Raw genomic sequence first — 26,918 nt, forward strand, 5'->3', positions numbered from 1 at the left:
CTCAAACTAGCTAAATAATTTGTTCACAATGCACAGCTTGTGTGAAACTATTTGAACATGTACCTAAAAAGTGTATGAATCCAAATCACAATCTCTTCTGAAAAACAAAAGTGCTAGAACAATTGTCTGTGAATACTGTGTAATCTGTGGAAACAAGGAGACTAGACTAGTCTATTTGTTGCCCCCCCCAATCCTTCTCTGCGCTTGGTTTCTCTCCACTGGTTTCTCATGCCTCTTCATCACAAAGACAATTTTCACCTGCTAAACTTACTGCAGGAAGGAAGAGGTTGGATGTCTTTGTTCCTGGCTCTAACACTGCACAAGGAAGAATAGAAAAGGAACATTTCCTTGCAGAATCCTGGTGGATTGTACTGATTGTTTCTCAGGTTAGGTCCAGCCAAAGAAAAAGACATCAATCTCTCTGGATTCTTTTCATGGCTGGGATTCATGCTGTACATTAACAATGATAATTACATAATCAACATGTATACTTACTAATGATGAATAACTGATCCCCAAAATGATCTACACCCAGCTTCACATTTCTAGTTACTGTCCCTAAGCCAAAAACATATTACACAAGAGCAACATATTTTTCCATGCAAAGAAATAGAAAATAAAACAAATTCTCATTCTTTATTGCTTAGCAAAGTCAATAATGAGGAGCCTCTGATCAGGTTCCTCATACAATTTTTATATTCTGGTATGTCTTCACTTTCATGACCTATATTTCAAAATCTGGCATTTTAAAATACTACTTTGGTACTTCAGGTGATACTATTTGTAGCTTTAAATCATGAACCTCTCATAATATTTTTCTTCAATGAATATAGTTAACCTGGAGAATTCTACTTACCCAAAGCCTATTCTGAGAATCAGCATTTTCACCACTAATATTTCTCATGATCTCTATCTACTATATCCTGCTTTTCATGAAATAAATACACATTTAACGGTTTTATAGTAACCTTTCTTTACACACATGAAATTGCTAGTAAAATTACACTGTATTAACTGTGAACTAAAACGTCAAACACAGAGGTAAAGTGTAACACGTTACTGAGAGAGTTTTAATACAGTCTTACAAGCACTTAGACTCAAAATAAGGAATTGGGAACAATACTTTTATATTTACTTATTACAATATACTAGCCATGGACTTTAAAATGTGGTATATATTTTTTTTGGGTTCTTTTTTTTCGGAGCTGGGGACCGAACCCAAAAATGTGGTATATTTATGATAAGTAATCTACAATGATATTAAGTGAACAGTTTGATGATATTTATAACAAAATGCAACTTGATACCTTAAATACTTTTTCTGTTTAATATCTCTTTTCCCCTTAGGATAATGTCTCATGTAGCTCAGGCTGGCCTCAAACATAGTTTTTAGCTGAATGACCTTGAACTTCTGGTCATCTTGCCTCTCTACCCCTTGAGTGTTGAGATTACAGCCCTGTACCATCATACTCCATTTTTTAAGGTTTGGGGGCTGAATCTTAGGCTTTGTGAATTCTAGGAAAGAAGTCTACCAACTAACCTATTTTAAAAACTTATAATAGAATTTATTCAGCTCAGTCTGTGATAATTTTGTTTATTGCTTTGTCAAAATAAAACTATCTATAATGATAAAATTACTGATGGGGAAATGACATAAAATTTTATAAAGTCACAAAAACTTACAATAATTTATAAGGCAAATAATGTATCTGCAAATAATACAAACAATAATGAAGTTCAAAAAGAACAATGACTAAAATATTGCTTTAATATACTATATGCATATTTAAGTTATAAGAACAGCATACAGAAAGAGAAACTATCAGTATGCATTTTGAAAGCAGTAACTGTTGCTAGTTAGCTGATTCAATTACCATGAGCTATTCTGGCAGGTTTCAAAAGCACTGCCATTTTAAAACATACAAAATATCTAAAAATGCAACCATGGTAATAGATTCTGAGTGCATGGGTTGGGGTGAGAGAGAAAGACAATGACAAATTGGTCCAAAAGGACACTGAGACTTCATAGTTGGAAGACTATTGTGCTGACAATTAGTAACAGAGGAAGCAGAGTACAAAACAAATGAATGAAAAAGGCTGAACTTGCAGTGAAAGGCCTTATTATAGTGCAGAAACATTGTTATAATAAAAGGGCAATGTACTCTCCTCTACGGAACTTCCAAACAGCACCCCAATCTCTTTTCTCTTCCCCTGCATTGCATTTTCCCATTAGCATCTGCTTGATTATGTATTATTTGCAACCCAAAACAATTCATCTATATCATCTCTAAATCCTGAGGTTGAAAGGCCCTTCCTTCCACTCTGGCCTTAGGCCTCATTTAACATTACTAGAAATATAACAAATGCTTTTAAAGCAAGACAGATATGGGATCAGGGGACACTAAGTCAGTGATGTAGCACTAATAATTCAGGAGAAGCAACAAACATGTGAACCTCAAATATAATCTGTCAAAATGTTGATTACTATATAATTTATTAAGAATATCCAGATGATCTTTCCTCTAAACTTAAAGTGTCAGTTCTGTAACTTCTCTTCTGCCATAAAGACCAATGCTGAAGGCTGTATATAGTTCTAACTTCTCTGCACAATTATTCTTTCCTCAGATAAAACTGTTCCCCAACTCTGAACTGTGTCTTTATATACTAGATGAGAATGACAAGAGTTGATCCACAACACTGGCAAACTAGTTAAGAGGATAGTAAGCATTTCTCTCCTGAACTCCCCACTAGAAAAACTGTCACCCTGAAGCCCTAAGCAGTAGACAGGCTGAAGTAAGGAGGAAGAATAGAACAGGCACTGGACATAAAGCTTCTCCTTTATTCTACATGTGTCAAAATTCTAATGCAGGACACTTATATGATCTGCTCAGTTCTTGTTTGTTTTTTTTTTAACAAACAAGCAATACTTGTTTTTTTACAAAATAATCAATAGACCTGATAGTTACATTGGTATTTACCCTTATCTATTCTAAACAGGTTCAACATACTCAAAATTAAAATACGCATGTGTGAACACACCATCTGATCTGCAAAATCAGATTTTTCTATGGATATTGACTGCTCTTTACATGAAGAATCTTAATATATAATCAAGTTGAATTTAAGCTAAGCATTAGTCCACAGATACTTGCTTTGAGATTCTAAGAAAATTATAATCTCTATAGGTCTGCCTTATTATCTAGTTTTTGAAAAAACAGGAATAATTTTAACTAATGTTTCTTAAGGTAAATAAAATTATAGAAAGTAAAACAACTGATAAATAGCAGGCTGTTAAAATGTCAGTTCTTTCCTTACTCCCATCAATCTTGCAGTTCCCTATGTATTAAATTTTAAAATGAAATTAAAGCATCAATTACAATGGGAATAGAATCATGATTCTAATTACTATTTTTAAAACCACATACAATCCTCTAACGAGAAACTAAAATTTTAAGTTGCAAAATAATTTACAGAAAAGAAATAGTCAAAGACTAAATCAGATAAAATACACTCAACCACACATTTTCTATAGATTTTATCAGATCATAACTGATTAGAGTTGGAAAGAAAGAAGCAGAATTCTTTTTGCCATTCAAATATGGAAGTGTCACAGAAGGCAATGCAAGGACTAGTAATGAGCTAACAATCTAAGAATCCAGAGCTATACATCAGCGTTGGCTTAGGATCTATGGTTCATACGAAGCCCCAGTCTAGATGATGACCGATGTCCATCTTCTCTCTACCCACATTCCCACCACCCTACAGAAAGGGATTGTCTTAGTTTTATTAATGTAACATTTCAAGATATATCTATCTGTTCCAAGCTAAAAACTATACTTAAAAATAGTTTTTAGTTTAAAAACACCACCCTGGTAGGATTTGAAGTGGAATATTTATCTGTGTCCATAAACTTATTTTATGTTACTAAATGAGGCAATGAATAGAAATGACACTACAGAAACAAACAACCAAACAAACAAAACCCAGATTAACTAATAGAATTCCTAGGGCCTAATGCTGACTTTGGGGAAACAAATATCTGGAATGACTGAACCAAACCTTTTAGTATTTTCTTTCTTTTTTTTTATTTACATTTCAAATGTTATCCCCTTCCCCAGTTTCCCATCCATAAGCTCCCATCTCCCGCCTTCTTCTATGAGTGTGTTCCCCCACCCAACCATTTCAAGTGGCACATTTCAGGCATCCCTCTGTGAGGGCTAATTTTATGTCAACTTGACACAAACTAGAGTCACCTGAGAGGAGGGAACCCCAATTGAGAAAGTGACCATATAGGCTGGTTGTAGGCAAGCCTATAATGCATTTTCTTACCTAGTGGTTGATGTGGGAGGGCCCAGCCCATTGTGAGTAGTACCACTCCTGGCTCATAGTCCTAGGTTCTAGAAGCAAGCAAGCTGAGCAAGACATGAGGTACAAGCCAGTAGGCAGCATTCCTCCATGGCCTCTGCATCAGCTCCTGTGTGGATTCCAGTCCTGCTTGAGTTCCTGCCTCACTGCTTTTGACAAGTTGTTACATGTAACTGTGAGTGAGGTAAGCCATTTCCTCCCCAGGTGCTTTGGGTCATGATGCTTCATCACTGCAATCGCAACCCTAATGAAGACCCCCTTTCCTTCCATAGTCGTCATTCTATAGAGAGACAGGAAATGACATAGCACTGAGCTCTGATTTATTCCTGAGAATTGTATACATATTTAATTCAAAAGGAAAGAAATTTAGCCCGAATTTCTTAAGAATTGTTTTTTAATTAGAATAGTATTGTTACCTAGAATCCAGCCTGTTCTTTAAAATGTTATTATTTCTCTAAAGAATCTCAATCTCCAGAGAGGTTTTTCTGGATAGTCTAGCTTCTAAGAAATCTCCCCTTTCCTAAAATTTGTATTTTAATTGTAAAACTTACTCCAGACTTTAACTGTGAAACGTCAAGTACTCATTCCAAGTGTCACAGAGGATTTTTGTTATATTACAAATTCTTCAGATCCAATGACTATTATCTGTGGGGTAACAAACGCAGAATTTCGAGTTTGCTTTCTATTACTCAAATATTTAATTTCTGGCTCTAACAACTACCAAGAAGCATGTCACATGATTCTCTGAGTCTTTTCAAGATGGGAAACGAAATATTTACCTCACAGGATCCCTGTGACAAGTAGCTGAGATAGCATTGTCTGAAAGGGTACAGCACATACTACCAGTTTTTTTAAGGATTCATTTCTTCCTTTTTTATTTCTCTGAGTACTAGGTACAATGTTGAGAACATAATACTCCCAATACAATCTTCCTACTTGTTCTCTAGAACTTAAGGTTTATGCTAATCTTGGTTTTCATTTGGGAAAGTGGGAAGACCCACCCTAAATCAGGGCCACAATTTTTAGTGACAACCTACAGAAAAGGGCATGGAAGAAGGAAGCTTTTTGCCTGCTTGACTTAACTCTCACTAGCAAGTTCATCCATCCTGTAGCTGAGAAACTCCTCTGGTTATTAGAAACTACTTCTTCAGGATTACAACACAGACTGAAGTCCGGCAGTTCTCTAGGACTTCTCTGGGACTCCTGAAACAGATTGGGAAGGCTGAGACACCCAGTCTCAGGTACTGAACAACTACCAGATTGTTGGCTATCCGTTGTGAAACAGCCACTGTTGGAATGACTACCTGGAAGCCACTCTAATATAATCTCATATATATTCAATCTCTCAGTTCTTTTTTTTTTTTTATTAACTTGAGTATTTCTTATATACATTTCGAGTGTTATTCCCTTTCCCGGTTTCCGGGCAAACATCCCCTCCCCACCCTCCCCCCATTGCCGCCCTCCCCCCCAACAGTCTAGTTCACTGGGGGTTCAGTCTTAGCAGGACCCAGGGCTTCCCCTTCCACTGGTGCTCTTACTAGGATATTCATTGCTACCTATGAGGTCAGAGTCCAGGGTCAGTCCATGTATAGTCTTTAGGTAGTGGCTTAGTCCCTGGAAGCTCTGGTTGCTTGGCATTGTTGTACATATGGGGTCTCGAGCCCCTTCAAGCTCTTCCAGTCCTTTCTCTGATTCCTAGAGACTAACTACACATGAGAAACTTGATTTTATATATATATATATATCGGAGTATGTATGCCAAAGTTGCTATCTAGCAACACAAGAAGAAAAAACAAGGAAAAAGCTAGAATTAAAAGTACTTAAATATAATTGAGTAACAATTACAGACAGACCATCTCTTACCGACAGGCCACAGAAGAGCACCCTGGGGGAAGCTCAGTGGTAGAAACAGAAGAGCAGGTGCAGAGGAAGGAAGCGTCTTCTGCTGGGCTCTGCTTCTGTTCTGGCACTGTAGATTGTACGGTCCTGGAGCTTATCACTCCTGGGCTGCTTTCCCTTAAAACCATTACCTGCCACATTATCTCCCCTTTTAAAAAATCAGTAAGTTTAAAAACAATTTAATTTTAGTACCTCTCCAATGGAGAGTAAGCAAGAGTTTCTTTTAAAAGATTCAGAAAGACACTGGACGATTATGAAAAAAGGGGGGGGACTTATAACTACTCGGGGCAACATCTGACACATGAGCAACCCTTAGCCTGCAGAAACTTGGTTCTTCAAAGCCAAGTTCATACTGTCACTTTCTGTTTTACTTTTAAATAAGGCATCTACTTCTTACAGTGAGATAAACCTAATATTAGACTTAATTTCCCATCTATCTAAAAATTTCCTCAGAATTAGAAGTAAAAATACATCCAGTCTTCAAAAAATTCAGTATATAGAATAGTCCAAGGAGTCACTCATAGCAAAAACACACATAAATGTGTGTGGTACTAAATGTCACAGAATGTGGCACTTGACATAAAAACAGGGTGGCAAACTGAGGTGTAGCTCATCAGCAAGGTTTCTGAATATGTTAGGCCCTGGTATCCACCTCCACCACTACCACAATAAAAATACAGAATATTAAGTCTTATATAGAAATACTGAAAAAATATATATGTATATATATAAACAGAGATGCAATTTTTTATTTTATACAAGTATTTATGAATAAGTAACAATAATAGTTTTCCCCTGTGTAAAAAAATAAAGCAACTCAAAGATTACTTTGTCTGAGAGAAGGAATGGTATTTGGACAATGTTGTTTTTTGACATATATATGCATTTATTTCAAGTATTTCAGAGAAAAGAATTTCTGAACACAAGAAACCAACTAGGAGACTGTTCGCATAACCCAGAAGAATCAATGAGGACCTGAGCTAGCTGGTAACAGAAGAGCTGACTGGCAGCCTGCTTATTTGAAGATACACACCTACCGTTTACACACTGTAACCCGATGATCGAGCCAGTTAGAAATAACTTAAATGCTTATATAATCAAGAATTCCTTTCCTTCTTTCAATCCCTATCATCCAGAACTCATGCTAATGACTCGAAAATAAACTAGTAACTCTAGTTAGCTATTACATAATTCTTCTTTCACAAATTTAATTGCATTTATTTTCTATAAAATTCATTCTGGCAACTAAACCCATTTTCTCATCACCTACTATGTGTACAATTATAATACTATCCAGTGTCTACATCAAATTCCTATATATAAAAACTTATAATATAATCCTTTAGGTACCAAGCAAAATACTAAATGATCGACAAACTTTTCAAATTCAATTATTCTGAATTTTCATAATTCATATCTAGACAGTTAATGGCCCTTCTAGATTTACAGGATTAATGCTAAATCATAAATTTCTCTCTCCATATATTCTGATTCAAAACATTTTTCTCCAAATCTGCAATCAGAATCTAACACTGTTTAGCCATGAAGAGGATTTTGGTGGTTCTAAGACTCATAATTTTCTACTTTCAAAGTGAGATTAAAAAAAAAAGTTAGATAGGAAACATTCATTGAAAAGGCGGGGAGCCCTAGGTGGGCAGTCTCTGGATGGTGTTTTCTTCAGTCTCTTCTCCACTCTTTGTCCCATCATTTCCTTTTGACAGGAGGAATTCTAGATTATTATTTTTGAGGTGGGTGGATGGTCCCATTCCTCAATTGGATAGGGGCCACGCCTATCCACTGGATATGGTTTCTACAGGTTCTTTCTCCCCTTTGTTGGGTATTTTGGCTAAAGTCATCTGTGTTGGGTCCTGAGAACCTCTTGGGTCCCTGGCATCTGGGACTTTCTAGTGGCTACCCCCAGTTCCCCACCCCCCACTGCTACACACCTCCTTTCAAATTCCTGACCCTCTGGTCCTTCTCCCCCATCTCCTTCTATATCTGAACTGCCCCCCCTTCTTTTTTCCCTCCCCTCCTCTTTCCCTCCCAGATCTCTTTCTCCCTCCACCTCCAAAGATTATTTTCTTTCCCCTTCTGAGTAGGACTGTAGCACCCACACTTTGGTGTAGTCTCCTTCTTTTGGGGTTTAATATGGTCTGTGGGTATTCTGAGCTTTCCAGAGACTGCCATATCTAGGGATCCATCCCATCTGTCAAAAGCAAACCCAGACACTATTGCAGATGCCAAGAAGTGCTTGCTGACAGGAGCCTGGTATAACTGTCTCCTGAGAGGCTCTGCCAGAGCCTAACAAATACAGATGTGGATGCTCGCAGACAACCATTGGACTGAGCACAGGAACCCCAATGAAGGAGCTAGGGAAAGGACTGGGAGCTGAAGGGGTTTGCAACCCTACAGGAAGAACAACAATATCAACCAACCAGACCCCACAAAGCTCTCAGGGACTAAACCACCAACCAAAGAGTACACAAGGGATGGGAGGAGCCATGGCTCCAGCTGGTTATGTCGCAGAGGATTGTCTAATCTGGCATTAATGGGAGGGGAGCCCCTTGGTCCTTTGGAAGCTCCATGACCCAGGGGAATGCTGAGGCGGGCATGGATGGGTGGGTGAGCACCCTCATAGAGGCAGGGGGAGGGAATAGGGAGTTTGTAGAGGGGAAATTGAGAAGGGGGATAACATTTGAAATGTAAATAAATAAAATAACCAATAAATGGGGGGAGAGCTAGGAATATAGATGTCCTATCTTTTATAAAAGAGAATAAATAAAAGTTTTGGAAAAGAGACATTTTCAGGACAGACCAAGATTTGCAGCACATAACACAAACTTCTTGGAGGAGCTTTTGGGGACAAATGCTGGTACAAAGAGCAAGAAGAAACCCTGCAAAAACAGGATTAACATCTAAACAGTTATACTCAGTCTACCATAGAGGGATTCTTCCCACTTTGAAGTTTAACAATCTAAGAATTCAGTAAAAAGATGATAGGTGTAAAATATCAGAGACCATGGCTACCAGATAGAAAAGCTAGCTACTTTGCTCAAAATATTATGTGACAATATGTGTTTGAAATGATATTTTTCAATTCAATATGCATGTGTTCCTAACAATATTTTCTCAACCTATGATTATTAGAAATGAATCAGATAACTTTTAGTTATGGTTATACCATGCTTAAAAATAATTTCTAAATTACATTTCTACTTAACTGCATTTAAGAAGGCACCTTTATTCACAGTCCATATTTGATATGATAAACTCAAATTAGAATAAAGGTCAAATGTTGTTATCCACATCCTTTAGTACTTCATAAATTTCCACTCTGCATGTCAATGGCCACTTAACAATTTAAGTAATGGTTCTTATATTCTAAATCAACGAAAAGTGAAGATGAAAAGAATTGATTATAGATTTGAAATATTCTCCAAAGACACATTTTAGATGTTTGGTGTTTAGCCTGGAGCTTTTGGGAGATGGTAGAAACTTTATGAGATATGACCTGATATATTGTGGTTATTAGTACCATATCCCTGAAGGTGGTTATAAGAACCTGGTCCTTTCTCTTTTTGTTCCTTGGTCATGAGATAAACCATTTTACTCTAGTACCTGCTTTCGTCATAAACCAGTGCCTCACTATGAGCTCAAGGCAAAACAATTAACCTCTAACAACGGATAATCACCAATGCTATGAGCAAAAATCAACCCTTCCTTCTTCTGTGGCTTCTTTTAGGCATTTTTCCACAATGACAGGATGAATATGCAATACACTGACTAGTATAAGATCCTAATATGATGGGAGGGAAAAGAATAACATTTAAATGACAGCAGAGTATTGTAAGATTTGTTTTTAAAAGAATCATTTTATTTTTAATTATTTGTATGGGAGGGAGGTATGTTTCAGTGAGTGCAGGTACTCAGGGAGGTCAGAGGTCAGTCTCCCTGGAGCTGGAGTTATAAGCAGTAATGCATCACCTTACGAAAGGACTGGGAGTTGAACTCAGGTCAGTATGTATGCAGTCTTAAATACTGAGCCATCTCTCTAGTCTTGAGTCACATGGTTTTAGTCCTGGTACTTAAATACTTGTTATTTAAATACCTAGTGAGATAACCTTAAACAAATTATTGACTCCAAAGGCTTCGTTTTCTTATCTAAAAAGGAGAAATTTACATAGTATGTACTCAGATAATCAAGAATAATTATTAAAGTCTTAAGTAGATACTGGGAAATAAGACTAAACTATGTCACTTAGAATAACTCAGACTAAAAAAATAAAGACACATTTATGAGCAAGATAGCCAAGAAACAAGGTGATAAACACAGGTGCACGCATTCAATCCCTGGTTTGAGGAAGTCAGAGGAATAGTTTTAAATGAATGAATGGGGAAAGAAACTTAAAAATGAATTAAGCAAAATAAAATTACGCAGGCAAATAGAAGATAAGGACATTCCACCCAGAAGCCAAGACAAAGAGCAGAAGAGCAGCACAGTTGTCAGGGAGTTATGAACGTCAGCACTGCTGAAGCAGAAGTGCATGCGGAGCATGAGACACGGAGCAGGAGGTGAGAGCAGCGGCCAGACTGAAGAGCTCCTAGTAGGATACATTAAGGAAGCTGGATGCCATCCAGTAGGCAATGAATATCCAAGGCAGAGCTTTCCTGGGGAGAATGGCATAGTTAGGATGTAATTTTAGAAAACTCATTCTGACAGACAAGTGAAGGGAGAACATGAGTGGCTCAGATGAGATGCAGAGATCTAGTTAAGGGTCTCTACCAGAGACTCAGAGAGTGGGTCATTCCAGGAAAATAGTTCAAGGCATACAGAATAGGTTCGAACATAAGAATAAAAGCAGCAGAACTAGCAATGGATTGAGAGTGTGATTAGGGATGTGAAGAGGGAAGAAAAAAGGAAAAGAGAGGGAATAGACCCAGGTTTCTATTCAAGCAGAGGCAGAACTGAAATACTGAACAACAAGAGAAAATAGGCAACTGTTTTGAGGTCAACCTAGGACAAGTACAGGCTAAAATACATGTAGGCTGGCAATAATTTACAGTAAAATTAATATGACAATAAAATTCTCAAGAGAGCAGCCTGGTCTGAAAACATGAAAAAGTGAGAATAAGGTACACAGTTTGTAACCAAAATTTTATAAACAATGCAATCCTGTAGATCCAGGTATAATGTACCAAGTGTGAAGCCGTTAGCTGTATGTTTATTAAACACCAAATTATATACTTCCTGCAAATAAGAACACAGAGAAACCTGACAGCATGAAATGCAGCTCAATGCCAATCCAGAAAACAAATTAAAGCTGAAAATTAACTTTAAGCTTAAGGGAGGATTTTAGCCAAATGTGTTACCTTGGCATTTGAGGAAAAAGTAAAAGCAAGAAGGCCATTTTCAATGTTTTCTTGCTTGTTTCCCCTGAACCATGCCATAAATCTAGTCAAGATTTTCTGGTTTTCCTTTAAAGCAGGTCTTAGTTCCTCCTTTAATAAATGTCCTTCCTATTCCTGGAACACATGTCTTTTTCTCTGAAGAGAAAGCTCTCAACAAACAGGCCTTGCTCAGTCCTCCCCAGTCTGTTACCGTTACATTACCCATATTGCAGTCACATCTGCCCACGACTCTACCTTTTCGTTAATCCCATGCCTTTAGTCTTGCCATGGGGATTCTGAAGTAAGACGGTCTGCTAGGTTGAAGTCAGCCTACATAACAAGTTCCAGGCCACGCAGGGCTGCACAGTGAAACTTACCTGGTAGCCACAGCACAAAAACACAAGTCTTTGAGTCTTAGTTCCCAAAGTCAAGATAAAATCAATGCTAGACAAATGAGTATGCCTATTTTTCTTTTGTTTATAGGGTCCTTAGCCATGTACCCAACATAGGAAGAAAAAATGTTGAGACCACTACCACCACCACCACCACCACCACCACCACCACCACCACCACCACCACCACTAAAAATGAGGTGGCCTCTGGAAAAATAAAAATTAGTTTGAATCAAATAGCAGTTAAGTAGTATAATCAAAGAGAACAAAAGGCTTTGGGGATTTTTTTTCCTGATACTGAAGTCTGAACACAGGGCCTTATGTGTGTTAAGCATATACTCTACCCCTAGCCTAGACAATGTTATTAAGAAGGGAAGAAAATCTATATAATGACTATTGGGGAAAAATCAACTTTAAAATCCTTCTGGTTCATGTTATAATTTTTTCAAATGAGTAAAAAGGCTATTTCTGGGAAATTTTATTAAAGTCCATATACAAATATACATGTCCATGTGTGACACCACACACACACACACACACACACACACACACACACACACACAGAGACACACACACATATTAGTACATATGTGCACATGTGTGTGAAGTCAGGTTTCACCTTCCTCAATCATTCTCTACCCACCCTTTGAGTAGTTTCTCAAGGGAGTTTACAGATTATGCTGGGCTGGACAAACCCATGAAGCTCCATGAAGCAGCCTCTCTCTGCCTCTAGAGACTAGAAATAAAGCCACAGTCTCCTGCACTTACTTTACATGGTAGTGGACAGCCAAACTCAAGGACTTACATCACCACAGGAAGCAGCTAACCAAATGGAGCCATCTCAGAGGCCAGTTCATGAAGGAACATTTTAATTAGTATAAAAATAGAGTACTCAAATTGTAGCTATCAATGGGATATATAATATTTAACATATCTTAAAAACACCTTGTAATAATTTTAAAGGCTATTCAAATTCTTTTAAGTTTTAAATTTTATTTTTATTTACATGCATGTGTGTACATCTGCTTGTTCATATGTGTATCATGTGCAAGAAAGCACCCACAGAGGCCAGAAGAGGACGTCAGATCCCCTGGAACCAGAGTTACAGATGCTGTGAACCACAGTTAGCAGTTAGCTGCTAAGCCATCTCTCCAGCCTCTTGAAGAACAATATTCCATAGGAGGCCAAGGCAAGTGGGGGACTAACTGCCAGCCAAAGAAAACAGGCTGTGCAGGCTTCTTCCACTGACGCCTCATAAAAGCATTGTCATCATCTGCCTGTGATACCTCCTCCTTTGTCTGAATAAGCTTCCTATCCACTTAATCTTCAAGGGCCTGCTCAAACTCTACCTTACAAAACAGCAAACAGATGCTCAGTTTGTTAATGGGAAAAAAAATGTTAAAATCAGAGTTTCAAAAAATGATCTACGGCCAGTCATACTTAGAGCTTGTGCCAAAGTGGAAATTTGAACCATTTCTTTCACAAGTGTTCTTTCAATAAAGGCATTAGTTCCTTATTTATATCATTTTATAATGTATTTAAGGTCATAATGAAGCTTTACAAAGAATAAACTTGTAAGATCTATGGCAAACTCCTGAAAGTAGGTATTCAACTACTACTTTACCTGCAAGAGTCAGGGGCCAACAAGTACCTGGTTATGCAAGAAAAAGTTACACATGTCAACTGCTATGCGTCGTGTGGAGAAGCTGTCAGTCACTAAATAAGAGCTCTCTCCACAAGTACACATTTATTTCAGCCTCTGCCAGTGGAAGTGTTAGAGCAGATGTTGGCAGACTGTGACATACAGTATGTCTTTAAAACTTGTTGGGGTGTGAAATTTCATAAGGTCAAAAAATGCTGCATTTTGATCAGCAGATAGAGATTTTTCTGTTCTTTTATAAATTATTTCAGACAGGCCAATAGAATTGCTGGTAAACTGTCTTTAGCAGGACATGACAATTGTTTAAAAGATAATTTCTATCATGTTAATAAGCAAATGTTCAACCACAATTCCTTTAGCCTGAAAATGTCTTAAAGTAATTAAAAAGCCCACAACATACTATTCCTGTTGTCAAGGTGATTAAATCATTTACTTACCAGAGCCACTGATGCATGTTTAATAGGGAAAGGGCCGTTTTCCTCAATACATACTATACATGCACACACATGCATTTATAACATACAATGATACGGAGCTTTCATTTCAAAAGTATAAGTTCTCCACACAAGAAATCACAAATATGAATGCAGAGGACTTTAAAATTAGTTCTCAAGGAAGTTCTCAGAGAAATATCCAGGACAGTAAAGATCAAAATATGTTGCACATGAAATTTTTTGGTAAAATTTTAGAAAAATAGTATCTTTCTTCAATTATTTATAATTCTGCAGTCTTTTAGCTTTATTTTAAAAACTGAAAATAAAGTTTGAAATTCTTATGTGGTAAAATGAATTTTGTAATACATAACTGTTCTCTTTCCTAGATCTTTTAGTTATTTAATTATGTTAACAAATGTCAATCTCCCTCCCATCTTTTCAGACATATATATGTGTCGCCCACCTAAGGTAGAGTGACAGAGGCCATCTAACTAGAAGTCTAACTAATACCTTGCAGACTAGATGGTGCCTAGCTCTTCTGTATGCCAGTTTGAACTCAAAACTGCTTTAGTTCTGGATAAAAACAGGAAAATCCTTGAATTGGATCCATAGGTATCAACTATTTAAAAGCTTGGTCAAATATGAAAATAAAAATAATCATTGTTATTTTCATCATGGACATTTTCAATTAAACAAATTTAACAAACACAACATTTCTAAGTAAGCTATGAGCATTTTGTTAGCTCTTCATAAGAACTATGGATATAACTAAAAATATAAAATAATCCCAGGAAATGATTTCTAATAGAAAAACATTTATATAATAAGCCAAAAAAAGCAAACACTGACAGGAAATTCTGTGAGGTAATCCAGAGAATAGGATAACATCTTACAGCTGAAATTACAGGTTCTTATTAACATCTTATACAAAAACTTAAGTTGTGTAGGTGGGCAACTATATTTATTACATTCAACTCTAAATATGGAAAACAGTAAACTATACTGCACTGAGTAAGATCGTAACAAATCCCTGCCATAGGCGTTGAAATTTCTTACAATGTTAATCCTTTTTTCCCATCAGATGTAAGCAAACTCTGGTTTCTCAGATCCACAAACACACCTGCTGCATGATGCCACGCAGACAAATGAACCCACCATGAACCATTACTCACTTACTTGCCACTGAGAAGTTGTTGAGGGGATAAGGTAAGTCCACATCTTGAGGTTTCTCTTTATAGCCTATGAATGAGCCGTCTGTCTTCAAAAGGAAGTATCTTGGCCTCCAATTTTTTATATATTCTCCTACATGGAAAGAGCACACATATTAATACCAAAAATGAGGTAACATTTATGTAAAAATCCTCCAAAAGAAAATGTCTACAGTTAATGACCCCAGACAATTTATTTTTAATGATTCCATACTTTGATTATTTGCACTCTTATTCCTTCAGAAACTCACTCTCCTGAACACACTTTTGTTTAGATTTTCACTTTATCAGATGGCTATTGAAGCATATTTCAGCCATTTTGGAAAGCGCTAGCGATCTCATAAATAGTATCATAAATCCCAGGGAAACAAACATCACAAGCAGAGTGTGAAACATGGGTTCTACTTTCATGACCAATCATACTCCTTTTTGACTTTTGTTTTTCAAACAAGGGGAAAGAAGTTAATGCCTTTTCCTTTTTAAGACAGGGTCTCCCAGGCTTGCCTCAAACTCAATTTTCTTTCCTCAGCCTCCAGGGTGGGATTATTTTAGGGTGTATTTCCTTGTTAATCTTGACCTTAGCTCCCACACATTTTATTAGATTTACGTATGAGCTCCACCTATCTACCAAAATAGGTCCAATTTGAAACAGCAGAGGCTTAATAGCTCAGTGGCAAACCAAGCACAGCAGCTCACACCTGTTTTCTCAGCACTAGAGGAGGCTGAAGCAGGAACATCGCCATGAATGCCAGGCCATCCTGAGACACAAACCAAGACTTTGGGTGGAGGGTTTATGGAGTAAGTATATCAGCTAGGGAGAAAGAAAGGTGGGGGAAAAAAAAAGAAGAAAAAGCTGAAGAGGAGGAGGGAACCATGTGGTTATCTGGTCTCCTGCTAGTACTTAAGTGCTGAATCTCAGAACTACAAAACTCTGAAAAGTTTACAATTTATACATAGCAACTTGTTCTTTGGACCGAGTTTAACCCTAGCACTTGACTTCTGCCAGGCCCTATCCTATCCAGCTAGTAGTAAGTCAGAACAAGCTTCCCAAGTGTCACCCTGCCAGCCTTACTAACCGACCCATTACTGCCTTACATCCAGTCTCTGCAATGTTCTCAACGGCTTCCCCATACAGACACTTAGCGCAGCTTCTATAACAAATCACCTCCAGGTTAACCTTATCTCTGTGTTTACTGCATTGCTTTTCCCATCCTTCTGCTCTAAAGAATTTTTACACTAACAAACTTGATAGGCATGTGGAGTATTCCTTAAATATCAACACTTGGGAGACAGATACAGGTGGATCTCTCTGAATTCAAGGCCAGTCTGATCTACGGAGTGAACTCCAGGCCAGTTAAGGCTACCAAGTAAGATCCTATCTCAAAAAACAAACAAAACCGAAAAAGCAAACTTATTGCATTTAATGTAACACATATACATTAATATATGTATCATATTTATATATAAGATATATAAATACATACACACATACATATAAATAAATAAATATATACATACATACACACACATAGTTTTTTTTTTTTTCCTGAGCAACACAGTGGCATATAACCCTAGCACTAGGAAGGCAAAGGCAAGGGACTAAGTTAAGGCTACACCCAGCCTTTTAGTAAAAAAGCAGCAGCACTGAACAGCATCTCTACTCACACCTAAACACAAATAGCTAGACTTTCTTTTCTGTTAATACATTTAATCTATTAAAGTATATTGCTCTGATTGAAATGTAAGAAGAGAAAGGAACTCAAGTGGGTAACTGAAGAAGGGAAAGTATTCAAATAGCTATTCATTTACTCAGATTGCATTTAGAATAACTCTTGTATGCTGTACAGCAGAGGATGACCTTATCGGGCATCAATGGGAGAAGAGGCCCTGGGTCCTGTGAGGGCTCAGCCCCAGTGTAGTGAGGCAGGAGCAGGAGAGTGGGTCGGGGGACACCCTCATAGAAGCGGGGATGGGGGGTGGGATAGAGGGTTTGTGCAGGGGAAACCGGGAAAGAGGGTAACATGACATGTAAATAAATAAAATATCCAATAAAAATAAATAAATAAATAATCATGTGTTGGTCATACAGATATTGGTTTACTGATTAAACAGTTCAATTTTCACAGGTGAAATATTTTACATAGTTATATTTGCTATCACTAATAAATTTCATTTAAAAACTCTTGAAAGTATTGAAGCTTTTAAACCTCATGATAGAAAGTGTGTTCTCCAAAATTCTACTCTTGCTCTTGGAGCTCATGTCTGTCATCTCGACCACCGCCATTCTTTGTTGACTGGCAATGATACAGTCTCCTACCTTCTACTCACTGCCTCTCACTCACTGGTAGTCACAGTAAGTAAATGAAAGATACGAGCGTGTGCTGAGGGTAGATGAGAGACACCTCTACACACGCACACCTGATGCATTCCCTACTTTTACCAAGAAAAAAAATCATTCTTAGCAATCACATATTTACGTAAGTTCACAATCCCTGTTAAACACCAAAAAGTTGTTCCTGTGCTGACTGCCCTGATTATTTGATTCTTCCCTATTTAATTCTGCATTCCTATATAATTTTATATTGTTCGGTGCCAATATCTAATCAATGATGTAGCATGTAGGTTTCAGAAACTGTTGTTAACAAGAACAGATTTATACAGATATACTACATGTCTATCAAGATGAACAGTAAGTGAAAATTTCATAGTCATACCAAAGATAAAATGAAACAAAATCACTGAAAAATATAAAGACCAAATCATAAAACAGAATCATTTTTCTCATGTAAAAGAGAACTGAATACATTCATTCAGAAAATATAAAATTAAAATCAAATTTATATTTCTAAACCTAATTTTTCCTTTAGCATCTTAAGTATTTGCATGTTTAGATGATAGTGAATACAAAACTTATGATCTTATAGCTGTCAAAAGTTCTGTGAAAATGAGTCTACTATATATCCCTTAAGGAAACTGCACAATACCCAGACAGGGATAAACTTATTTCCACCAAAGAAAAAAGGGAGAAACAGAAAATTTCTCTTCCACTAAATGAAAAGTAACCAGTTACTTATTTTGAAAGACAGTACTTGCATCTAAGCTAAAATTAAACTTCAAGAATCGCTGCAGGAACGACTGGATAAAGTTGTGAGCCCAGCCTTTTGCTAAGTTATCATCTGCTGCAGCCCCTGCTTCTGCTTCCTCCTCGCCCCCGCCCTCTGATGAGGGGTGTGCACACTTTGGAATCCAGTGTTTCCAAAATGAATAGTCAGGCTCTGCCTATTTTCCTAGTTGTTCCCTGTTGTACGTCCTCAGACATTGCTGTTACTATACAAAAAAAAACACTGAAAAAAATCTAGATCATACAGCTACCACATATCTAATCCCCCTGCCTGTGTGTAGTCTATGTGTATAACCTATTGCTCCTAGGGTTACAATAAACCAAATAAAATTAGTCAAGACCAAGAAGAAATGATGCAATCAAAAGCCGCGCTAGGTAGACACAAGTTATCAGTGTCCAGACAAAGCACTATGGTGCCATGTACACTTGTTAATTAAGCAGAAGTGACTCTAAATAATGCTTAAAAGCACAGTATAGAAAATATGTAAGCCAATGCCCATCAAATAGTTAAGTATTATTCATTATATAATTATGGTGGATTTTTGCATAAGCAGCTCCAAAGATTTGTTTACATTAAAATCACCACACCCACATAAATAATGAATATTACAATGACTACTTACTTAGGCAACACTGAATTTCTCAGCTCTATAATCAGTATTACAGGACCACCATTCCACGTATGGTCTTTTACTTTTCCAAAAAGGATTCTGGCATTTTGAGATAACATAACTACTAAATGACAGACTTTCAAAAGAGGTATAAATCTCGATCTCTGGAACTTGTGAACATTACCTTATTCTACAGAAGAGAGTATCATCTCATTTTGCAAGAGAGGCAAGGAGGCTACAGAGTGTTAGAACAGCTTTTCCAGTGTTATCTGGGTAGTCCCATATAAATTTTAAATACACTGAATAATAGGTTTGATAGCAGAGTAAACATGACACATGGAGTAAGAAAGGAAGCAGGTGACCGTGTAAACAATGGCAGAAGATTCAATACACACTAAAAATTACCTTGATCCACCAGAAATAAGAATAAAGAACAGATTTTCTCCAACAGCTTTTGAAGGAAGAGTAACCTTGCTCATGACTTGTTTTCTCTGTTGTGGTTTCCATGATTGTGACAAAAATATTTGTTGTTATAAGTCATTATTGTTGTTATTTAATATGCCCACCCTAAGAAATGAAAGGCAGCTTTTATATGCACTCTCATCAAGACCTGTCATACAACCACAACAATAAACCTCATGACCCATCCTTGCTTTAGCACGAGAGAAAAGGATACGACTGTCCTCAGCCAACTTCTCGTGAATGCGAAGGAGAAACTTCAAACCATTTTTATACGCAGTAGAGAACCCTATTTGTGAACTGTACGTTTGTAAGAAAATGTTTTATTTTTAACAGTTCTGAGCTCTACTAGGTTATGGTAATTCTGGAGATGGGGTCTTGGCCAACTTTCTTTCTAATTAATAATTCATTTCCTATATTACAACAAATAATGGCACGGTTTTGAGGAGGTTCCCACTGTTACAACAGAGGGCACAAATAATCATTTTGTTCTGGCTGAAGCCTAAAATTTTTCACAGCCTAATCAAATGGATCATATTGGGGGTGGGGTGATAGACATTCAACTCAAGGTCTCCTACAGTTGTTCTCATCTAGTGTCAGATTACATTGTTTAATGTCTTCATTTTAAATCAGTCTACATATATAAACTTCTTTCCATTATTCACTGGTACTTCATGAAGAAACATCATTGTAGTCTTTAAAACTTTCTGATGAAGACACCAGAAAGTACCACAGTAAGAGTTAGGGGCCTACATGCCTAGACCAAAAACATTAAATGTTTCAACAGCCTCTCATCTGTATTTGCTTGGACACGTCCACATTTGTTCAGAAATCTAACTAGAAAATATGCTTAAACACACTCCAGGATTCTGCTCTTAAAGGTGAATGGGGTGCTAAATAACCAATTCCGTCTTATAGTTAGGTTTTATGGAAGAACCTCTATCTATAAAAAAGATAGAAACAAGACGAAAGATGAACCAGTAGAGAACACTGCATTCATACTCATAAACCTATCCTCAATGTTCTATGCTAACATGGGCTAAGCTAAAAATATACAGTAATAACTAGGTAAAATAAATTTGGCCTTATTAAAACAGACACCAACTAGTTCAACTGATTTAACATAATTATAGCTCTATTTTTCACAAATCTCATAAATCAACCATTTAAAATTCAATTATAAAAATCATATTAAAAATATGCTCCTTATAAAATGGACTAGAACATGAGATTAGATTCCTACTTCCCCATAGAAAGTTTAAGGCAAAATACCCAGGATATAAGCCATGGAACTCAAAAAGGTTAACAAGCCAAAGGGCCCAAGTGAGGATACTTCAATTCCACTTGGGAGGAAGAAGAAAACAATCAGAGGAGGGAAGAGGGAGGGAGGGAACTGAGTAGAAAAGGGGATGGGGCAGAGGGGAACATGATCAGGTATTGGGTAGGGGATCAGGACAGCAGAAAGAATGGAAACAGGCAACCTCAGTAGGTAGGAGGAAGGGATATCTTCTAGAATGTACCAGAGACCTGGAAAGTGAGAGAAGCTCAGGACTCAAAGGGAGGGGCCTTAAATGAAATGCCCTACAGTGGGGAGAGGGAACTTGTAGAGCCCGCCTCCAGTAGAAAGACAGGGCATCAGCTGGAGGGATGGGTTGCCAGCCCACAGTCAAAAACTCTGATCCATAATTGTTCCTGTCTGAAAGAACTGCAGGGGCAAAAATGAAGAGCCTGAGGGAAAGGAGGTCCAGCGATAGGTCCAAATTGGGATCCAGCTCAAGGGGAGGCCTCAAGGCCTAACACTATTACTGAGGCTATGGGATGCTCACAAAAAGGGACCTATCAGGACTGCCCTCCAAAAGACCCAACAAGCAGCTGAAAGAGTCAGATGCAGATATTTACACCCAACCAATGGACAGAAGCTGCTGACCCTTATGGTTGAATTAGGGGAAAGGTGGAAGAAGCTGAGGAGGAGGAGGGCGACCCTGTAGGAGGACCAGTAGTCTCAACTAACCTGGACCCGACCCCTCCCCCAACCCCGAGATCTCTGAGAGACTGGGCCACCAACCAGGCAGCAACACCAACTGAGATGAGGCCTCCAACACATACACAGCAGAGGACTGCCGGGTCTGGACTCAGTCAGAGAAGATGCACCTAACCCTCATGACACTGGAGACCCCAGGGAGTGGGGCAGTCTGGTGGGGTGGGAGGTGGAAAGGATGGGGGCATCCCTGTGGAGACTGGGGGGGGAATTATGGGATATGGAACAGTCATAGGGTGGACTGGGAGGGGGATAAAATATAGACTGTAAAAAAAGATTAAATAAAAAAAAGAAATAGAAATTCAAAGGTTATATTAATATATAATACATTTATATGTATCTAACAATAATAGTCAAAAAGCCTCTTGAGAGGAAGAAAGGAAGAATGTGGGAGAAGTTAGAGGGAGGACAAAAAGGGGGAAAGTGATATAGTAATATTTTAATCTTTAAAATCCAATTAAAAATTTTAATAACAAAAAAGAAAATTTAAAACCCTAATTGTAACAGTCAAGTTTAATCACTAAGATATATGTGTGATAACTGCTGTTTAGGTTAACCCTATTGTAACAGTCAGGTTAAATCACTAAGATGTGTGTGATAACTGCTGTTTAGATTAACAGCGATGACTCCTACTCACTGCCTTACTGAATTACAAAGCTAACCAAACCTCGCCAACTAGGTTGAGGGTTTTTTTGGATTTTTTTTTTAATACTGTACTTTCTCTCAGTGTCCAGGCATGGTGGCACAAACCTGCAATTCACACTCTGGAGGCTGAGGCAGGATCGTGTGTTTGATGCCATCCTGAATCACATTACCCTGTAATGTAATGACTTGAAGCAAGACTCTGGGGCACACAGCTTATATGTGAACCAACATTATGCCACTGCTTACCTAAATGAACTACCCTCTTCCACATCCCAACCAGAAAAAGGGAATTATCATGGTCCCTAACCATATTATGTAGGGAAATAATGCAGAAGCTCTTAACATTCTGCTTGGCATATATTAGGTACTAGATTTTGCTACGAAATTGAACCATTGCTCATTAATACAATTTATAATCAGCATTGTACTTACCCAGAAATTTTCATATAATTAGAAAACATTAATAAATGTGTCTCATAAATCAAAAACAGTTTTTTAAGCTGGGAAGAAGTCAATAAAACTTTTAGTTTTTAATATTTATTCTTATTATTTTAATCTATGTGGAGAGGGCAGTGCATGGTTATTGCAGGTACCCCAGAGTCTAGGAAAGAGTTTAGGTTCCCTGGGGCTAGAAAGAGAAGGTTGTGAACATGATATGGGTGCTGGAAACCAAACTTCAGTCCTCTTCAGAGAGCTTCAGCAGAGAGTACCTCTTTAAAGTCTCGAAATACTTTTTTTGCTAAAGACATGGAAAAACTAAACAATATCTAAATACAGCATATTTAAATATTCCTTCTTTAAGAGAAAGATAAAGGAACAGAAAAGTAAACAGAAGTCTCAGAGCTAAGAAATGTTTTTCCTTTATTGATGGGATTTCCTTGTACTGTCTAGGTTTGTCTTGAACTGAGCTCAAGCAATCCTCTAGGCTTTAGCCTCCCAAGCACTAGTCACATCCGACCTGGTCTTTATAAACAATTTTTTATGAATTTAAGAATTTCTAGCAGCTGAGGAGATGGCTCAGGATAAAGCACTTGTTATGCAAGCCTGACCATCAGAGTTAGATCCCCAGAACACACAAAAATGCCAGGCTGTGATCCCAGTATGGGCAAGGCAAAGACAGGAGGCCCATGGAATGATACAGGTAAACCAATAGAATGTACAGGCTCTGGTTCAAGTGAGATCCTGCTCATATGCACACAAATGTATGTTCACTTGCACACCTGGGTGCCCATGCTCATATTTGTGCATGAACACATGCATGTGTGCATATGCACACAATTCTAATAAATGCCTTTAGACATTAAAAATCTAGCTCATTTCATAATATTTAAATATTTCAATAAACCATCCCTAGCAGTACTCTAAAATAAAAGTCTTCATGGACTTCATTTTAAAAAAGATTTAATGTTACCATCTGCATAAAAATCTATTTAACTTCCATAAATTCACATTAAATAAACATTTAGTTATTTATTTATTGACAAACACAAACTAAATGTAAACACATGAACTTGCTAAAAGAATAGAGCAAGCATTTTAGCTTCAGTAGATTACATAAGCAAATATTTTCCCCACAAACAAAAAGATACCGTGTAATGCAACAATATACAATATAGCTTTATCTTAAAGCCAAATATTCTATAGGAAAGTACACGATGGTAGATAGAGCACAACATCTGCAGTATTCAAACCTGCCTGCTGCATTTTTATATAAACGCATCAAACACACTATATATGGAGGCCTGTTCATGTCTCTCAGGGAGAAGAAACATGCTTCTCATTGAAATTATCATTATTGTTTTTCAGATATTTTAAAAATAACCTTAGTAATTTTATGTTCTTTACAGCAAAGTTTTATACTACTTTTTATATGTACATGGACTATATAAAATAACTTAAAAGTGAAAATCACTTTTGCATATTGTTCTTGTTAAAATATATTATTATTGAATCTAAAGAATATAATTTATAACTCAGAGCATAGTAAATTATTCCACTAAGAGTGATGATCAGTAAGTTATTCTCATGATTATTTAACATATTTAATAAAAGATGATCCAAAAGAAATTAAAGAGGTTTTCATTGTTATTATCTCTACATACATCTTAAAACTTTAATAAACGTATGTCCACATAGGGATGTCTGCACTGTGACATCCATGTACATGCATGAACACTCATACACATATAAAATTTAGTTTTTACAATTTTTAATGTTTCGATTGTCACAGAGTCACTCAAATATGGCATTTCTTTACCCTTCAGTAAATTAAATGTGCTAAATTAAATTCTTTTGTGACCTCTACCACTGTCCCTGAACAACTGTCATCAACTGGCTTTAATCATATGTTAGTCTAAATAAACTAAAACAAAGCACAACACAAACTGGATTTGACTACAAAACACACAATGCAGGCTCCATGTCACTCATTGTAAATAATCAACGCATAGCACACATCAAAGAGTGTACCGTGAAAACATGTGTTTAGAACTCAGGATAAAGGTGTATAATACATTGAAATCAGTTATATATATATATATATATATATATATATATACACACATACACATACATACATACATACACATATAATATATATACATATATACATACATACACATATAATATATACATACATATATATACGTATATACGTATATACATATATACATACATACACATATAATATACATACATATATATACATATACATATACATATATATATATATATATATATATATAGTGTTGTGAGGCTGGAGGGATGTCTCAGTGGTTAAGAGTACTAACTGCTCCTCCAGAGGACCCAGGTTCAGATTCCAGCCCCAATGTAGTACCTTACAACTACCCTTAACTCCACTTTCTGAGGATTTAATGCCTTCTTTTGACCTCGGTACTTGTGACGGACAGACATACATGCAGACAAAACACTGAAACACAGAAAATAAAGATAGTCTTAAACTTTTTAAATAATGTAGTGTTGAAATGCATACAGGTTCTTAGAATATAAATGGATTATAGGCATAGCCAACGCTCATAAAACATTTTGTCTAGTAATGAAGTGCAAGTCTCTGGATATGTCAAGTAATACAGACTCCCATGTTTTGCTGATAAAGACTCACACTGTGAGGTCGACTCACATGATGTATTGCTGAGCCAAGACCCATAGGAGGACATGTGATGCTTGGAGAGAGTATAAATAGGACTCAAAAGACACAATTTGGCAGAGGCCTGGCAGTTTCTGTTAGATCGTGCCACCACTGCTGATTCAGGTTTGCTATCCTGACACTACTGAACTGGACTGCTGATAACCTGACAATGGAGACTGGAATTACTCCAAGAAACTCCTTCTAAACAGGTCCACATCCCCTTACCCTATTATCATCTTTTCTCCCCTTCCTTCAAACAGTGGGCTAGAAGGGGAGGAGGTTGAAGCATTTGAGAACACTTATTAAAAGTCAGTTTTAAGAAATTTAGGTCTATATAGTAAGAAGTGTTAGGAATGAAATACAGAATGTGAAGAGATTAGAAAATTTTAAGTATATATAAAGCTGATCTCTGACACACATCTGTAGTCCCAGATATTCAGAAGGCTGAAGAAAGAGGGTTCCTTGAATCCAGAAGCTTGAAACCAGCTTGGACATAATAGTTTAGGACACAGATACACCAAAAACTAAGCTTTCTAAATAAAATGTATTTACTCCCTTCTGATGAAGAACAGTTGTACCCTTTTCCTTCACTGATTCCTTCAAATAAGTCCTTTCCTTCTCCTTTAACTAATCAGGACTGAACTATGGTGTCTATACAGTGTCTTTAACCACATTAAGTAAGAGCAGCAGCTCTGACCCTGACATTTTCAAACAGCACACACTGAATAGAGAAGAGGGCAGTTGATACTATGTGTTGTCTGGGGCAAATTCAGTATACAATCCTTCAACATTCTGTTGCTTCTACGCTGACTCTAAAATGAGGAGGCACTTCCTGCTCTTCTCTTTCCGAGAAGAGACGAGACAATATTATCGTAACTGCACCTGATGACATAGAAGTTGTTTATAATTTTGGTAAACCTGCACGGTACTTTCAAGACGCCTTAGAATCTTTCCAGATGTACCCATATTTCTCTGCTTTCCCATATGTTCCTTCATGATTATTCTGAGAAATATATTATAGTCAAGAAATTTTCCTTCCACTGCATAATGCATGAACTTGATGTTTTTATATTAAGTATAGTTTTCATGCCTACTTCCTAAGGAAGGTTACAATCCATGTTATGCTTTGAAGCAGAAGCAATTTAAAAAGATTTATGCACCAAATACTGCAAGGCAGTGTTTCTCAACCTGGGAGTTGTGACCCTTTGGGGTGAGGCTGAATAATTCTTTCACATGGGTCTCCTAAAACCATCAGAAAACACACATATTTAATTTATGATTCATAACACAAACAAAATTACAGCCATGAAGTAACAACAAAAATAATTCTATGCCTGGGGGTCGCCACAATATGAGGAACTATAGTAAAGACTGCAGCATTTAGAAGGTTGATGAGCTGCTGCTGTAAGACGTTAAAAAGCCAATATTTAACTTCTCAAATAAGTGCTTTTTCTGCATTTTATTTTAAATACTCTATACTCTTAAAAATTACCTTCTTACCTTTAAGTTTTCTGATACACAGCATCCTGGTTAAATAAACCCTGAAACCT

General features: G+C 37.1%; 1 protein-coding gene across 12 annotated transcripts in view; it reads right to left on the reverse strand.

Annotated features, from left to right (window-relative positions):
* Akt3 (AKT serine/threonine kinase 3) overlaps nucleotides 1-26,918 on the reverse strand; it is a 281,993-nt gene that overhangs the window by 138,102 nt on the left and 116,973 nt on the right. For all 12 annotated transcript variants that reach the window (XM_087580524.1, XM_087580522.1, XM_087580526.1 and 9 more), the window contains one exon: nucleotides 15,315-15,440. In XM_087580524.1, the coding sequence (XP_087436650.1) occupies nucleotides 15,315-15,440 (126 nt within the window). The remainder of the gene's footprint in view (nucleotides 1-15,314; nucleotides 15,441-26,918) is intronic.

This window comes from Rattus norvegicus, chromosome 13, assembly GCF_021556685.1.
Source record: "Rattus norvegicus strain SHRSP/BbbUtx chromosome 13, alternate assembly SHRSP_T2T, whole genome shotgun sequence".
NCBI classification, from domain to species: Eukaryota; Metazoa; Chordata; class Mammalia; order Rodentia; family Muridae; genus Rattus; species Rattus norvegicus.